This window comes from Candoia aspera, chromosome 13 (genome assembly GCF_035149785.1).
Source record: "Candoia aspera isolate rCanAsp1 chromosome 13, rCanAsp1.hap2, whole genome shotgun sequence".
Lineage (NCBI taxonomy): Eukaryota > Metazoa > Chordata > Lepidosauria > Squamata > Boidae > Candoia > Candoia aspera.
The window spans coordinates 15760882-15778711 of NC_086165.1; the positions used below are offsets into that span (position 1 = coordinate 15760882).

The window sequence follows — 17830 nt, forward strand, 5'->3', positions numbered from 1 at the left end:
ATGAGCTCACTAATATTCCTAAGGAATATGCAGTGGAGGTGAAGAATAGATTTAAGGGACTGGACTTAGTAGATAGGGTCCCGGAAGAACTCTGGACAGAAGTCCGCAACATTGTTCAAGAGGCGGCAACAAAATACATCCCAAAGAAAGAGAAAACCAAGAAGGCAAAATGGCTGTCTGCTGAGACACCAGAAGTAGCCCAAGAAAGAAGGAAAGCAAAAGACAACAGCGATAGGGGGAGATATGCCCAATTAAATGCAAAATTCCAGAGGTTAGCCAGAAGAGATAAGGAATTATTTTTAAACAAGCAAAGTGTGGAAGTGGAAGAAGACAATAGAATAGGAAGGACAAGAGACCTCTTCCAGAAAATTAGAAACATTGCAGGTAAATTCCAGGCAAAAATGGGTATGATCAAAAACAAAGATGGCAAGGACCTCACAGAAGAAGAAGAGATCAAGAAAAGGTGGCAAGAATATACGGAAGACCTGTATAGGAAGGATAACAATATCGGGGATAGCTTTGACGGTGTGGTCAGTGAGCTAGAGCCAGACATCCTGAAGAGTGAGGTTGAGTGGGCCTTAAGAAGCATTGCTAATAACAAGGCAGCAGGAGACGACGACATCCCAGCTGAACTGTTCAAAATCTTGCAAGATGATGCTGTCAAGGTAATGCATGCTATATGCCAGCAAATTTGGAAAACACAAGAATGGCCATCAGATTGGAAAAAATCAACTTATATCCCCATACCAGAAAAGGGAAACTCTAAAGAATGTTCAAACTATCGAACAGTGGCACTCATTTCACATGCCAGTAAGGTAATGCTCAAGATCCTGCAAGGTAGACTTCAGCAATTCATGGAGCGAGAATTGCCAGATGTACAAGCTGGGTTTAGAAAGGCAGAGGAACTAAGGACCAAATTGCCAATATCCGATGGATAATGGAAAAAGCCAGGGAGTTTCAGAAAAACATCTATTTCTGTTTTATTGACTATTCTAAAGCCTTTGACTGTGTGGACCATAACAAATTGTGGCAAGTTCTTAGTGGTATGGGGATACCAAGTCATCTTGTATGTCTCCTGAAGAATCTGTATAACGACCAAGTAGCAACAGTAAGAACAGACCACGGAACAACGGGCTGGTTTAAGATTGGGAAAGGAGTACGGCAGGGCTGTATACTCTCAGCCTACCTATTCAACTTGTACGCAGAACACATCATGTGACATGCTGGGCTTGAGGAATCCAAGGCTGGAGTTAAAATCGCTGGAGGAAACATCAACAATCTCAGATATGCAGATGATACCACTTTGATGGCTGAAAGCGAAGAGGAACTGAGGAGCCTTATGATGAAGGTGAAAGAAGAAAGTGCAAAAGCTGGCTTGCAGCTAAACCTCAAAAAAACCAAGATTATGACAACCAGCTTGATTGATAACTGGCAAATAGAGGGAAAAGATGTAGAAGCAGTGAAAGACTTTGTATTTCTAGGTGTGAAGACTACTGCAGATGCTGACTGCAGTCAGGAAATGAGAAGACGCTTAATCCTTGGGAGAAGAGCAATGACCAATCTCGATAAAATAGTTAAGAGCAGAGACATCACACTGGCAACAAAGGTCTGCATAGTTAAAGCACTGGTGTTCCCTGTAGTAACATATGGCTGCGAGAGCTGGACCATAAGGAAGGCTGAGAGAAGGAAGACCGATGCTTTTGAACTGTGGTGTTGGAGGAAAATTCTGAGAGTGCCTTGGACTGCAAGAAGATCAAACCAGTCCATCCTCCAGGAAATAAAGCCAGACTGCTCACTTGAGGGAATGATATTAAAGGCAAAACTGAAATACTGTGGCCACATAATGAGAAGACAGGACACCCTGGAGAAGATGCTGATGCTAGGGAGAGTGGAGGGCAAAAGGAAGAGGGGCTGACCAAGGGCAAGGTGGATGGATGATATTCTAAAGGTGACGGACTCATCCCTGGGGGAGCTGGGGGTGTTGACGACCGACAGGAAGCTCTGGCGTGGGCTGGTCCATGAAGTCACGAAGAGTCGGAAGCGACTAAACGAATAAACAACAAACGAATTAATAAAACAGATAAATTGTATAATGTTCCTGGAATAGCTTTCCAGTAATCTAGAAAATTGTAGCCACTCAAAATGAAAGAAAATGATACTTGGAGATACTAGACATCTCCTGCATAACCACATTACAAAGCTGCAGTGTCTTAGGTGATGAAAAGGGTTGCCTTCCAGACTTAACTATGGAGATATAGCTGAGAATCCTTGCAAAGGATAGCATGGGTATTAATGTAAAACAGTCACTTGCCTGCTGGAGCAGAGGAAGTACAGCAGGCCTTAAATTACATTTGTACAGTTACATTTAGTGACCACAATTGGGACCTGCAACCCAGTCATTAAGTGAAGCGGTTGCTAAGTGGAAAATCACATGACCATGACTGTGCTTACGATTTTACTTCTGCTTTCCTTCGCTTTACAGCGTCAGAAGGATACGACCCCGAACAGTCGTGTGAGTCCAAACAGAGGAGAAGGTTTCTTGAACTTAACTCAGAAGGAAGCCAGGTAATAGGGCAAATCTTACAGCCCTTTTTTCCCACTCCCCCGCCCTTGGGAATGCTCACCACAGCGTTGGGATAACGAGCAAGAAGGAAATTAATGTTTGTATTTTCATTCATTGGAGACAAAGGGATTACAGGAGAGGAAGCAGGCCCACAATGGGGAATACACATGGAAAGGAATGTGTGGGCACCAGCTGTTTGCCTAGGGCACTGGCCACCAGCCACTTAGGGGGCCAACAAAAGCCTCCAGTGTGAAACTGATTAGGGTCTTGTCAGTGTCAGACAGCACCTCCAGCCAGCAGAGAGTTCTAACCAACTAATTAAAGTCACAGAGCTGAGCTCCTTAACTTGGGGTTAGCACTTTTTAGAGATGTGCCACCCTGCAGAGAAAAGCAGCTGAGGAAGAGCTAGCTTGTTTAGACAATCTCTGCTCTGCAGGGGGGGAGGGAGAAAAGAATGGGTCAGGCACAGGGCAAAGTATAACTGACTGTGATGGTGACACGTGACCAAGAAATAGACGCTGCAAAGGTTGTAAACGTAGGCATTGGTCATAAAGTTACTTTTTAATCACCATCGTAACTGAACGGTCGTTGTCCAAGGCAGTTGCTAAGGTAGGACTACCTGTACTCAGGCTGAGTTAACATTATTATTATTATTATTATTATTATTATTATTATTATTATTATTATTATTATTTTAATTTTAATTTACATGCCACCTGACTCCCAGTGAACATAGTCCAATAAAGTTCCTGTGCTGGACCAGAGCAATGTGACTGCAACAAAGGCAGACTACATAGGAACTCCTGTTAGGGGCAGACCCTTGCACACTGTAGAACTTCAGTGATTCACAACCATGACATGTGCAAAACAGTAGGAAAAAATGTAACTGGTGAATAGGCATTACAACAGAGCAATTATCCTTAAGCGTTTGTCAATACCACTTCCCGCCCTGGTGCATGATAGCTCACTAACACATTTCAGAGACTGCTGTTTCAAATTGTTCAACTCTTTAACACAATTTAGAGACCACCCAACTCCAAACAACTCTGGGTAGCTTACACATTAAAAAAGGAGGAACAATGAAAGAATAGAGACAGTCATAAATGTCCATAGGTGTTTTCTGACCCTAGTATTAAGTCTTCTCCATCCTGATACAGTCAAGGTGTTTAGATTCTTTAGAAATACATGGATGTTAGTTGCCCAAACTAGCTTTTCAAACATTTTTATTTAATTAATTAATTAATTTTTATCCTGCCTTTATTACTTTTATAAATAACTCAGATCGGCAAACATACCAAATACTCCTTCCTCCTCCTATTTTCCCCACAACAACCACCTTGTGAGGTGAGTTGGGCTGAGAGAGAGGGACTGGCCCAAGGTCACCCAGCCAGCTTTCATGTCTAAGGCGGGACTAGAACTCTCCTACCACGCCTGATTGGCTCTTGGGCTGAGAGAGAGGGACTGGCCCAAGGGCACCCAGCCAGCTTTCGTGCCTAAGGCGGGACTAGAACTGGGTCCGCCTGTATGACTAAGTGACAGGCCAACATATTTGGAGGGTGGATGCCAAAATAAGGAAAGCTGGTATTTCAGCTAACTTAATGGTTTCTTTCTCCTCTGTTACAGTTGCACCATTGGCATGATTTGTGAATAAGCAAATATCAATGTGTAATCTGCCTCCTTTTATAATGTATGGTAAGAGCATCATCTGCTGGCTAATTATTAAAATTGCTACATCAGTTTCCCCAACCACCCACCCCTGAATCAGGAGGAGCCTAGTAGTACCTTTTCTGACTAACAAATTTTATTCATGAGCTTTTGCTGCAGTTTACCAAACTTACGCCTTTTCCATCTGCTCTGCTCTAAGCAGTGCCTCAAGCTGCTATATCTAAAATGTTTGTTTTTCTCAAGGACTGCAGTAAGCACTACAAATTCTATTTTATTTTACATTTATGAAAGACTGCAAAAGGCTATTTTTGCTTTGAAAATAATGCAGTCATAAAGATCTCATTTGGATCAGCCATTTTTAAATCTGAAATAACACCATAGTAAAGGTAAAGGTTTCCCTTGACGTAAAGTCCAGTCGTGTCCGACTCTAGGGGGCGGTGCTCATCTCCGTTTCAAAGCCTTGGAGCCGGCGTTGTCATAGACACTTCCGGGTCATGTGGCCAGCACGACTCACGGAACGCTGTTACCTTCCCGCCGAAGCGGTACCAATTAATCTACTCACATTTGCATGTTTTCGAACTGCTTGGTGTGCAGGAGCTGGGACGAGCAACGGGCGCTCACCCCGCCGCGCGGTTTCGAACCGCCGACCTTCCGATCGACAGCTCAGCGGTTTAATCCGCAGCGCCACCACGTCCCGAAATAACACCATATCAAAAGCAATAATGGCTTAACTACTTTATGGCTTACAGCATCTAGGGGCAGAAGCTGTTAACTTTTTTACAGTAGTTGCATGCCATTTGAATAGGTGCGGCAAAACTAACTCCATGAATGCACTGTCAATAATATGAATAATTATCGTTATGACATTTTTGAATGACATTTTTGGAATAATTATCATTACCACATTTTGAATAATCAGAGTTCATCTGATTTTTGTAACTCTCTTCCAAGTTAGTTTATCTTGAGAATGTGCCTAGCTTTACATAGTATACTAAATCTTAGCGCAGTCTGTTAAACCTGGGCTTTAACATCTAATATGAATACAGCCACTGTGGTTTGACCAGGTGTTTGAATTTTGTCATCTGAAGTTTATTCATGGAACTGTGGCTTAACAAAGACCTTTGTATGACTTGCAAACTATGGCACTAGTTGACCCTGGTTATTCCAAGGGGTTCACAATATGAGGGACAACCCTATAGCTAAGCTTATATATTGTAAGTGGAAGGTCTCAGTGCCGCATCCCCACTTTAAAAAAACGAAATAGGAGTAGTGCGCAGACCATTATAAAAGGCGGCTGCTTGAAACTCAGGAACAGACAACAGCGATGTACAGTGATGAAATAGATAGTGTTTGTACCTTACTCTAAGCAAGGTCGCTTCGTGAGAGATGGGCGGTGACAAAATTTGAAATATAAATAAATAAAATAAATAAGGTGGCTTGGTTTTGGTTCAGCAGGTGATACTAAACCAGCCATTGTGGTTAACCCACTTTAGGTGAGGACTCAGTGCTTTGCCCAAATCTTAATGGTACAAATTTCAGCAGATTAAAAAATATGGAATATTTGTTGGAAGTCCTGGCAAATCCAGCATGCCTCATTAGCATGTGAATTAGCATGTAAATTGAGTTGTCCCACAACGCAACTCCAAGGAAGCTGTTTGTTGCCACTCCCACTTCCCGTCTCTCTCTTCTCTCCTGCTTCCACCCAGGGAGAAGCAAGCATGCTGCTCTGCTCTCCATTCATCAGGGTCATGTGCTTGGGCCTTGATGAGGGATTCTGCCTCTTTCTTCCACACAGCTCTTGGCAGCTGTAGGGCTGAGGGTTTAGGGCAAAACTAACTATTTAGAAAGAAAAGAAGAACAAAGGAACTTCATCTTTTCCACCAAGATGGATGTAACACAAGCAACAATAAAGTCAGTAAGAAACTCTTTTTTACTTATCTTAACCTAATCTGTCTAAGGGTGTGATTTTTTATGCTTGGGAGGGCTGAGTGTGTAAGATCAATAACCTGTATTTTTCTGACATGCCCACTGAAGCTATTTAAGATAATATTCTTTTTCTCTGCTGTGTTACAAGCTCGGCTCCATTTCAGTGGTTAGCAGGCCACTAAATTGGCTCAAATATTATGGTTGATGGACCAGAGAAGAAAAAAAGTGGGTCACCCTGCAGCCGTGGCCCATCACAGCAGCAGCAGCAGAAAGGCTGGTTTAAAAGACCCCTTTCAGCTAAGCATCATTTAGACGCCCCTAGGACTAAGGCTGGTGGGAATCTAAGAGAAACCGTCGAGTTGACTGTTGCTCTAGCACAGGGGTTACAACCTCGGCAACTTTAAGATATGCGGACTTCAACTCCCAGACTTCCCGAGCCAGCATGCTGGCTGGGGAAGGGATTTCTGGAATAGTGCAGAGGGAAGGGAGAGGATGACTTTGTAAGAGTCTGTTGAAAAGAAGGTCGGAAATCATCTAGTTTTAGTTCTTTCTCTCTCTCTTTTCTTTGCACTTTCTTCTTTTCTTTTTTCTTCCTTAGATTTGTTCTTTACCTATGGGAAAAAAATGATGATAATAATAATAATAAACATAGTAGCAGCAGCAGCCCCGCAGCCCGCTTTTCTACACAGGGGGCTAAGGGAAAAACACGGCACTCGCCCTTTAAACGCAAGGCGGCTCCGCCGCCTCCGCCCGCGTTCCAGCGCTGCCGGCTCCAGCGAACTTATTTCTAACGCCCGGCCCGGCCCGTCCGTTCCGCCGCCCACTCTCTGCGTGGGACTGGCTGACGTGCAGCCGGGCCTCGCCTTCCTGGCCTCCGGCAGCCAATCGCGAGGAGCCGGAGCGAGGCGTACGACCAGTTGAGGCCAGCTCCAGCGCGCAGCAGGAAGGGAGGGCAGCTGCAGGAATCCAGGTCAGCCAAGAAATGGGGGAAGGACCCTGGACTGGGGGGGGGGAGGGTATCGGGGCCCCCCATCCGCGAAGAGGCTGAGATCGTAGCCCCCTTTGCTCTTGGGAGCTCCATTCTGGGGGGACTTTGCCGGGAGGGAGGAGCCCCAACGTTTAGAGAGGAGGAAAGGGAGAAATTGGTAGTCGTTTCTAAAATGTTTCTCAATCTTAGCAATTCTAAGATGCGGTGACCCAACTCCCAGAATTCCCCAGCCAGCATGCATTAGAGCAGTGTTTTTCCAACTTGGCTAAGAGGGGGGGACTTCAACTCCAAGGCCCCCCCCCCATCTTAAAGTTGCCAAGTTGGAAAAACACTGCATTAGAGCATACCCCTCCATGGCATTTCTTATGTCTGCTAGAACCCTCTCCAAATAGGTTGGACTACAAAGCCCATCACTTGGAAGGGGTAAGGAGAGAAGCTCTTGGACCCATTTGATGAGCCCCTAAGGGACAGCTTGAGGGGCTTAGGGAAGAGTTGAGAGAGCCAGGGAATCCTGGAAAGAGCCTTTTCACAACTGAGAAGGTGGGCTCAGGTGGCTGAAGGGTGAATCAAAGCTCACTGCATGAAGTAAACTAGCCCAGAAGGGGGGGAGAGAGGGAGAGAGAGAGAGACCTTGCTGTGCTAGTTTTCTTATTGCAGGAAAATGTGTGTGTGTGTGTGTGTGGTCTGTCCTACAGAGAATATTCCCCAAGTCAGTCTCACACTCCTCTTTCTGACACTGACACACACACACACACACACACAAATACCATGGGAGGGATCTGAAATTACATCCTCAAATTCTGTCACTTCATACTGCCTAATATTTCAGCCTACAAATAGGGGTGGCTTAATGCTAGGATATTTCCATTCCTGTCGGACTAGACAGCGTTTAACTAGGAAGCTTTAGCAGTCAGCCCAGCCTCACCAAGGCAGCAAATCCTTTAGTCAAGTGTCTCTACTTGCTAGTCACCCATCCTCTTATCACTAAAGCTTTTGGCATCACCCTCTCTGGAAGGAAAGTGGGCAGAGCGACAGGAATTTGGATTCCTCATTTCCAGATTGGATTAGTAGAATTGCAGTGGCTTTGCCTGAAGTTCAGAAATGAGGACAATGGGAGTGAAATCGCATGTTGATGAGGATGAGGTTCCCTTCAGATTTCTAAAAGCTTTCCAGAAGTCTTTGCCTGGCATGGGTGGAAACAGGACTGGGCACAAATGGACTTTGCTTTGATTCAGCAATGTAGCTAAATGAGTAAAATAACTTTATCTTCTAGGAAGGGGCATGTGACCAAAACCCACTAATCTAATACGCTTACTCCATTGTGTTCAAAGATGAAGTCAAAAGTTAGTGCAAAAGTGAAATGGAAAACCTGGCTCTGATTTTCCACCCTTTAAAAAATGAAAATCAAAACCTCAAAAGTCAACAAGTGAGACAAGCCAACATTGTTCTGGCATTTCTTTAGCCTAATATCTGTTCCAAGATCAAATCAGATCCAAAAAGGGATTCCAAACAGTACACACTGTCGATAAGCCTTTACTACACCTGAAAAGTAGAAAACCTTTTTAAAAAAAATAAACAGCAGCAGCCCCCCAGCAGTAATTGTAATTTGATTTATTACAGGACTGTATAATAAATCATTTATTACAGGACTGTATAATAAATCAAACTGCAATTTGATTTATTGCAGTACTTTATTTTGTGTGTGTGTGTATTCACCATATCAAAATTGGATTTGTCATTACCTTATTATTATCAGGAAGTTCTTTTTAAATTGTTTGTGTCAACCTAGAGATACTAAAGTTTATTTTTATGAGGAAGATACCAAGAAATTTGTTCAATGGGGAGATAATTTGTTTAGAATGCAAATTACAAACAAGATGAAGATAAAGTACTGTATTTTGAAATTCTTACTTCACATTGGTCCAGGTTACCCAACTGATTTCAGTACCTTCAAATACATAGTATAGTGTATTAAAAAGAATTGCAGAAACAAGAAGGAATACAGAGAGATTTGACTGACTTTGGAAATTTTATAATACACATAGTTCAGAATAATAGTTGAGCATTGAAGACTATTGATGAAGTATGACTCAGAATCCAATCAGGTCAAAGAGTGTATGATTAAGTAGATACAGAATGCATTAATGGAGATGCAACAATTAGGAATTTCAGTGGAAGTATATTGAATTCACAATGAACACTTGGAGAAAATTAGTATGTGTTATCATTGGTATGTTACTTGTCTTGATTGTTAAAATGGACAATTCATTTTCAGAAAGCTGATAATTTGGAAGTTGAAATCTCTTTGCCACTAGGGTTGCTTTTATTAAATCCTAAACTTTTTGCCATCACACCTCCCTTCAGTGTAATCTTAATGTACACACATCCCCTAAAAATTGAAACACCAAATGAACACAAATGAACCGATACAGTGAAACTTTGGGAAAGGTGGATTTATTGTAACAATGTAGCTAAAAGGCTCTTCACCCCTCCCCAAGGGTGGTACACCTCACATTTTGGGAAACCCTCTGTTAAATGTTGCTAAGCCTTCAAAGTACACTGAACTCAGTCTGTACGTGTTACCTGCAACAAGGATATTAAATACTTCTTAACTGGAAAGGGTGTTTGATTCCTTCCTTGGAAGAATGGCCAATCAAGCTCTGGGACTATACTTCAATGTCCAAAATAGCTTTGTATTTAAAAAGTAAAGATGATGTAAAACTGGAAACCATTCTTGGAGTATAAGTCACTGTGTGGATTTGTACCACATCCTAAATTTCACTTTTTACATTCAGAGTTTATATTACAACTTTATAAGACATTAGATTCCTAGTGTTGCCCTCATTTATTATACCTATAATTAGTGATTTACATGTGTTCACCAGGTATTTTTATTTAATGCTTAATAGCAGCTTTTAAGCTCTTTTAAAAAGGGATACATGTCATAATTTTATAAGTAACTAAGGAGGCATTAAAAAAGGGGAACCTCCATGACATTTTAGACCCCATGTTTACTTACCTGTATCTTACTCTTTTATTCTTTTTGTATGTCTTTCATTTTTCATGGCTTATATTCTTTTAAACATGCTTAACAAAAATATTAAAAGATAGAATCAGAAATCAATATGCAGTTTTCCTTTTTTTAAATGAATGACAGCAATATGCCAAACTAAAACTTAGTAATGAATCCAGCTGCCAGTTAGTTGAGATATTTACTTTACTGGTGTTCAAGGTATATTACATGTGGAAATATTATTTCTGTTTGATGTACCTTTGCTGAGATGTTAAAATTGAGGCCGAAGGTAAATTTTACTGCAGTCTTTGACCAAGGTGTGGAAGTTAAGTAGATAATTGTCCATGAATATGACACTGCCTGAAAGCCTCAACAAAAGGATACTAGCTTTCTAATATGCATAGCTACAATGTACGTATATATAAAAAAAATAAACTTAAAGCTTGGTTTTGCAACAAAGTACAAAATTTCCCCCATCCTTGGAAGTCCAACATTGTCTTATGATTCCATCTGAACACCTCCGGATGGTGCCAGATTAGCAAACAGAATTCCTATTCCCAGGAACTTTATACATAAAGGATGAGGCCAAAGAAAAGGCTAATAAGAAAAATACTTCATGAGACATGAACATTAAAAATGAAAAAGCAACTTGTTTCTTTAGGAGGAGGACAGGCCCACTTTAAGGGCCTTAGCTTATGGTGTAGCACAGCCTTTCTCAACCTTTTGTCCCTGGACGAACCCTTGAAATATTTTTCAGGTCTTGGGGAACCCCAGAACATTCAGGCTCTAATATAGGTCACAAGTTACAAAATTATTATATTTGTTCCATGGATAGGCCTGTATATATGCATTAACAGTGTTCTTATACTAAAAATAAAGAATGGAACTTGCCTCTTTAATGTGAAGTTGCCCAAATTTGAAATAATTTTTTAAAATAAATTGTAATCTCCCAGGGAACCCCTAGTGTCCTCTCGCAGAACCCTGGCTGAGAAGCCCTGGTGTAGCATGTCACAAGAATGACCCACCTTCTCCTGCCTGGGTTGTTGCTCAAGGCCTGTCTGTGTTGCTCAGCTATATTGCTCACGTTATGACTAATATCCTCCCTTTTGTCTTGCAGAGGCTGCCATAAAACATGAGGCTAAATGAAAAGCTGATCAGGCCCTTCCAAGCTCCTGCCACTGTCCGAAAATTCTCAAGTAGTCAGGTGTTCTTGTTCAGAAGCAATGGACAATCTGATTCCGAGGACTCGTCAGAGGAGGAATTTGATGCCATGGAATTACGAGCAAGGGGGAAGGAGCCACAGCAAGGCAGTTCTTCCCAGAAAGGAGTTGGGGATGTGCAGCTTCTGGAACGAGTCATTAAAAAGGATGACAACCTCAACAAGTTGGCTCTGCAGTATGGGTGCAAAGTAAGAAGCGGCTTCTTTGGGGGAAAGTGATTACTCTGTTTCTACCGACCTGATCGACGTGGCTTTGCTATCAAGCAATGTTGTTAACAGAATTAATTTCTAGTTCAGGATGTTTTAAGACTAGGAAGGGCAATCTGGTTTTTCCAGTTGGGAAAGGTGTCTGCTCCCAAATGCCGTCTTTAACAAAACAAGCCAAATTAGGAGCTTCCAGACTTGCATTTGACAGCCAGTTTGGTGTAGTGGTTAAGGCATCAGGCTAGAAACTGGAAGACCGTGAGTTCTAGTTCTGTCTTAGGTACAAAGCCAGCTGGGTGACCTTGGGCCAGTCTGAATTCTGTCTGGTTGGGATGAGAGAGGTGCTGAATCCTAGTATTGTCTGTTGCTATTATCAGTGTCACTACAGAAGCTTGTTGTTGGAAAAATACCAAGAATAATAGAACTAATGCACAAACAAGTTTCCCTAAAGTGCAACAAAATCCTAGGATTATCTCTGGTTTTAACTGGCAACAGCTGCTAATACAAGATTAACAAAATGTTTCCCTTGATTTACACGAAAGAATGTTGATAGCTTGCCATTTAACATACTTTAAATGTTAATTCCTGTGCAGTCATTAGATGGCACGCTTAGCTAACCATCTCTTTTTCAGCCTTTTGTTACTATTTACTGAATTTTGAAGTGCTGTCCAATTTTAAATGGCAGTTCCAATGTGTTGCAAGATGAATTTATATAGGAACACATACACACACTCCAAAATGCTTTGAAACTTCAATAATCAGAGCTGAAGCCCTTTGGAACCTCAGAAAACAAGTGGGTCTTGCAGTGGGTGTCTAAATGTTATCAAAAACTGTGCCCAAGAAATGGTGAAGAAGAAAGGATTCCAGAGACAAGGTGCCAAGGCCAAGAAGGTCCTGATGGTGGTTAATACTAAGTTTTCCATTCAGAACCTTATCATTGTAAAAGGCTAAAACATTTTAAAACAGAAGGAACAGCTAAGAAATAATCCTAGAATGTAACTGGAGAGAGACTACTACTGGAAGCTTACTGCTAGATGTGGGCTCCCTCTGTTTTGTTGTCATCATATGAAGCTAGGCCTTCAGAGTGGGGAGATTTTTCTGCTGAGGACCACATTTCCATGAGAATATTCTTAGGAGTTATCTCATATGCAAGTAGGTCAAAAGGAGGTGAGGATACATCACCTCTGCCCCTTTTATTCTGATGTCGTTTTTTAAAAATCATTCTCTTTTTCTGACCCTGTCTGTACCATCCCTGCCAAAATGCAGGAAAGGACCAGATACCTGAACTAATTTCTGGCCAAGGGCTTTTGAATTGAATGGAGAATGGCAAATTACCCACTTGTTCTAGATACTGGGGAAAAAAATGGTGCTCATTCAAAATGTTCTTACATTGTGCTCTCTAGGTTGTATCCTCCCGTCCAACACCTTCCAGGTTGGGCATGCTCTAAGTCCCTTTTCTGGGCCAATGTCACCTGGCTGGACCTAGGAAACCTGCCTTTTTTATAGCAGCATCCACGCCCCCACCCTGAGATTTGGCCCCAATTTTGCTAGCCATTCGTACGGCATTAAATTCTTCTTTTTTCAAATGGGCTTTCAGGCTGGAATGTTAAACGTCTCTGCCTTTGATGGCCAGGTCGTATGTATTTATTATTTTTGTTGATTGTTTTAATGCCCTTTTAGCTGCCCAGAGTCACTCTGGCATGTGGGTGGTCCTATAAATTGATTAAATAAAATGTGTCCCTTTATGAATTTTCCAGGTTGCAGATATCAAGCGGGTTAATAACTTTATCCAGGAACAAGACTTTTATGCTCTGCAATCCATCAAGATTCCAGTCAAGGTTAATGGACTACTCACAGAAACCAGGGATGAGTTGCTGCCCCTTCAGACTGCTGTTCTGCTACCTGAACTCTCTGCATCCATAGATCCAGATAACAGGAATGGTGACAACGAACAAATTGATCATTATTTCAGAGGGATTGACCAAAACATTGAAAATGTGACACGGATGGAAATCCCTCCATGCACAGACCACGACACTGAATCTTCAAATTGGTCATCTCTGGGGCAGAAAGCAACCTGTAATGGAGCAGATTATGGGATCCAGTGGTGGAAAGCAGTCTTTGTTATGCTTCTGATAGGGATTGTTTTGCCTGTGTTTTATATTGTCTATTTTAAGACCCAGCAGCAACTGGACATGGTTCCCAATACCACCAACACAACAGATCCCATTAAGAGCTCAGTGAAGAGTTCATTGGTGGGAAGATCAAACCATGTTGGGCAAGAAGAAAGCACCCCCACTGCCCACACCACCAAACAAGCTTTCATCCCATCAGGGGGATGACCCCATCTGCCCCCCCAAATGAGCTGGAAATGACAACAGATTGTTTTCCACAAGTATTGCATCAGCAGACCACAGCTCTGTTTGTAGTTACTCATGAACTTTGAATGAAGAGCAGGCACGGGGAAAAATCAGGGCAAAATGAGTCATGGAGGGTAACTAGTCAATTATGATCCTGCTCCCACTGGGTAGGGAGAGTTGGGCCATTTTTAATACCAAATAAGAGTACAGAATCCTAACCCACTGCAATATCCTATAAATGCCCATGTTCTCCTCACTAGACCTCAGCTACCAAAAATCATCTACTTTCCTCATTCATGTTCCCTTTTTGCTGTTAAAACAGATTTCTCTTAACACTGTGCTATTAGGGTAACTTTTCAGTGAAAGCACTGTTTTGGTGATTATCTCTATTACTCTTGCAGGATGTTGTGATCTATGGCCCTTTTGAAGAAATTGATCCAACCAGATAATCCAGAAAAAGCCAGAACGTTGCATGTGTATGGTTTTTAAATTTAACCAACTGATTAAAAACCATGTTTGAGATCTGCAAACTAGGGTTTGGGGGTGTTTTCTGTATATACACAGTTCCGTTATGCAAGTTGCCAGTGTGTACCTAGTGTAAAGCTTGTAGCCAAGGAAACTGCGGTCCATTTTGATTGATGAATCAACCTCAACTGGAGGGGGTCTTTTTGCTTTTAATGTGCATTTATGCGGTCTCTTACAGACCAGCTGAACATACAGATTTTGCCAGCATCCCATTTGTGGAGGGGTGGGTGGGTGTGTGCAACTGGCCCAAAAAACTTCCTGTAAGCTGCTTGACTGGGAGAATTGTTGAACATGAGGTTCTCTAGGCTTAATCTCACAAATTTAAGATAATTCAGATGCTGGACACAGGAGCAAATGATCCATCAGGGAAGGAAAAGTTTTCAGACACAATTTTGAAGAAAGAGAGCAGTCCCTTAGGGAAAAGAATGGGGGAGGCAGTTTAGAGTTACCTCACTGATGATGGGAGAGAAGCAAAAGATACAGCTGTTCTTCTGGGCCCTTCAAGGCAATATTGGCCTTTGTTGAAACGAGACTTTAAAAGATGCAGGATAACTGTCAGGTGGCAATTTCTGCTCTTTCTGCTTCCTTTCCCCACAAGGTGGTTTCTTTACTGTAGTTAGTTATATCCTGTGCCTTGCAAACAATATAAATAAATTTAAAAATATATTATTTTCAGATAAAGACACTTGTGGGATCCTTCTTACATGAGCAATTGATTGCAAGGGTCCTGTAAAGTTGGAAGATGCATGTGAGAGAGAAGAAAACAAGGTGGCTTCTCCAGTGGCCATATGTAGTCTTCCTCCCTTGACTGGCCTTGGTCATAGTGCTCAGCCATGGTTAACTGAATCACAGATTACCAAACTCAGTTTCTGGATGTGCCTAACATTGAGCTGTCACTTACTTGGCTAACTTGGGGTAGATGTCTTATGTGGACACAACCAGGAAGGGGCTACACGGAGGCCTTTGTGCCTTATTTGTCTTGGGCCTTGGGCAATTGTTCTAAAAATGCTGGCTTCCTCCTCTTTCATTGTTTGATTAGGGGTGAATCTAATCTCCAAGTTGAGTGAAATGCATAGTTTATCATAAGCAAAAACCAACCTGCAGTGGGATGACTGGACTTCCTTCACTGTTCTTCACAAAGCATTAATCAAGGGGAAGATATGCCTACTGTTAAACAGCTCTTCCCAAATCCAGTTGTGTGCCCCTGGAAACTAGGAAGATGGTTGCAATGGAAAATTACTAGCACTCTTTCAAATGCATTTCTTTCAGATATTAAAACAAGACTTTCTTAAATCCATGCCAGATGAGTTTACTAATTTCCATTTCCTCCTCATTCAATAACTGACAATCCCGTAACAAAACAGAGGGATTTCTCTGACGGTATTGCAGAAAGGCAAATCAAAAGCATTCAGTATACAAAAGTTAGGAAGTGAGACAGAGTCCCCTTTTAATATAACATGAAGAGGAATCCATGAAGTGAAAGGAATGACAATTTAGGGATGACAGAAAATCAAAGGCTGTGAACTTAAAACGTGTATGGCAATGTCATCCACTTTTAGATTTGTGTTGGTACTTAGTTTATTGACAATCAAGTTTTCTCTCTCTTTGCCTGTGATATGGTTTTATCAAGAATGGGGTAGAATAAAATCTGTGGTTTTCCTTAGCCACAATTACTAGATTCACAGATAATGCTGTCAAATCAAGATTTATAAACTACAGTGCTGGGTTCATGCCAAAATTAAACAAATTCCATTATGGCCTTAACTCCCTCAGTGATTCCAGAGAGGGGGGACATCATAAATTGGAGAAGCCAACTTCGTGAGAATTTCAGCTTTGTTAAAGATGTTTCTAGTGCTTGTAGTGAAATGTATGATTAACTTAAACTGAAGGGACATACATTCTACGTGTCATCTTGCTTTTCCCCAAGGTCAACAGAAACAAGATACACGAAAGTGTGCACCATTTAATTCAGCTGTCCTGGATGCAAAACCTGGATTATAATTTTAATAGCTGGGTACAGAGACAGCATTAGAAAATCAAGGCCATTGTTCTCCAACCTAGTGCTGTCTAGATGTTTTCCATTAGGATGTCCATGAAAGGGTTCTCAAGGTTCATTATTCTGCAGTGCAGCAGATTCCGATCTAACATTTCAGTTAATTGATGTTAATGCAATCCAGCTAACCAATCTGAGTAATTAATGTCCTAGGATTCCAACTCATGTACCATGTGTTCCACTTACCAATTATCTTATGGAATGCAGGAGAAATGTAACATTTTAATGTACTTCTTGCAACAGCAAGTTCTTTCAACATGTAGTGGGCCAGGAGAAAATTTTGAAGTAAAATGGTAGCATCTTGAATCAGTGAAACAGAAAGAAGCTTGCCCCTCTCACTCTACTTCCTATGCAGAATTTCCTTTTTTCCTCCATCACTGTAACTCATGCATAAATAAATAAACATTTCCCTCTTCTAAAACTCAAATACTGTAATAAAAAGCAAGCATGCTGGATTTTATGCTGATTTTAGGTTGAAGTACTGTAGTTTAGAAGTCTTTGGAATATTTTTTTAATTGAGTATTTAAACCTATTATCTTTGGGCTATGACTGTATGTTTTAATAAACTTTAAATGTCAAGTTCATCTGTTAAAGTATGCAACTATTTGCTGCATGTTCATTTAGGGATCCTAGTGATTCTCAGCACCAGGAACTCATTCTCACACACACACCAGATTTTAGAAGCAAAAAGAAAGAGACATTGAGGCATTTACAGAAACAAAGAAGAAATAGTTATGTTAAACACCCCTAGCTATATCCCGATTTTCAGTTCAGATTTCATTCAGTTGAGGATGATTCTGCTTTTTCTACACATATCATTCAATCCAAAGAAAACTAAGTTGTTTTCATGTGTCAAGAGGACTTTTAAGTGAGGCCTTTCCAAATTGTTTTCCATCATCAAGTGAACAAAGCAAAGGGGCACAGGGCAGATATTTGAATGAACAACTGCAGCTGTTAACAGCTCACCTGAAGACTCTCTGGCTTACACATACCATTCTAAGCCACGACTACCTAGCCACAGTTTGCTGAATAAACCACCATTCGTTGGGTTAAGATGCTAAGCCAATTTCAAACATGACACATTACAATTTAGTGTGAAACCAGTCTACGCCTAAGATATGCCACTGTTAAAGAACAATTCAGCTATTATTTCTTGGACTGAATATAGATAATTCATCTAAGTCAACCACAAAACACAAATGTAAAATTACGTTTTTAAAAGTTGATACTGCATGCAACAAACATCTCTTTTTACTTTTAATTCATTACCAAAAATGTACTCATTGTGTTAGTGGACCTGTCCAAATTTGTGAA

General features: G+C 41.4%; 1 protein-coding gene across 1 annotated transcript; it reads left to right on the plus strand.

Annotated features, from left to right (window-relative positions):
- The first annotated feature begins 11236 nt into the window (after positions 1-11236).
- Positions 11237-14468, plus strand: LYSMD4 (LysM domain containing 4). The gene is made up of 2 exons (XM_063314486.1): positions 11237-11563; positions 13336-14468. The coding sequence occupies exons 1-2, from the start codon at positions 11288-11290 to the stop codon at positions 13918-13920; spliced, it is 861 nt and encodes a 286-aa protein (XP_063170556.1). The 5' UTR covers positions 11237-11287; the 3' UTR covers positions 13921-14468.
- Positions 14469-17830: the final 3362 nt, after the last annotated feature.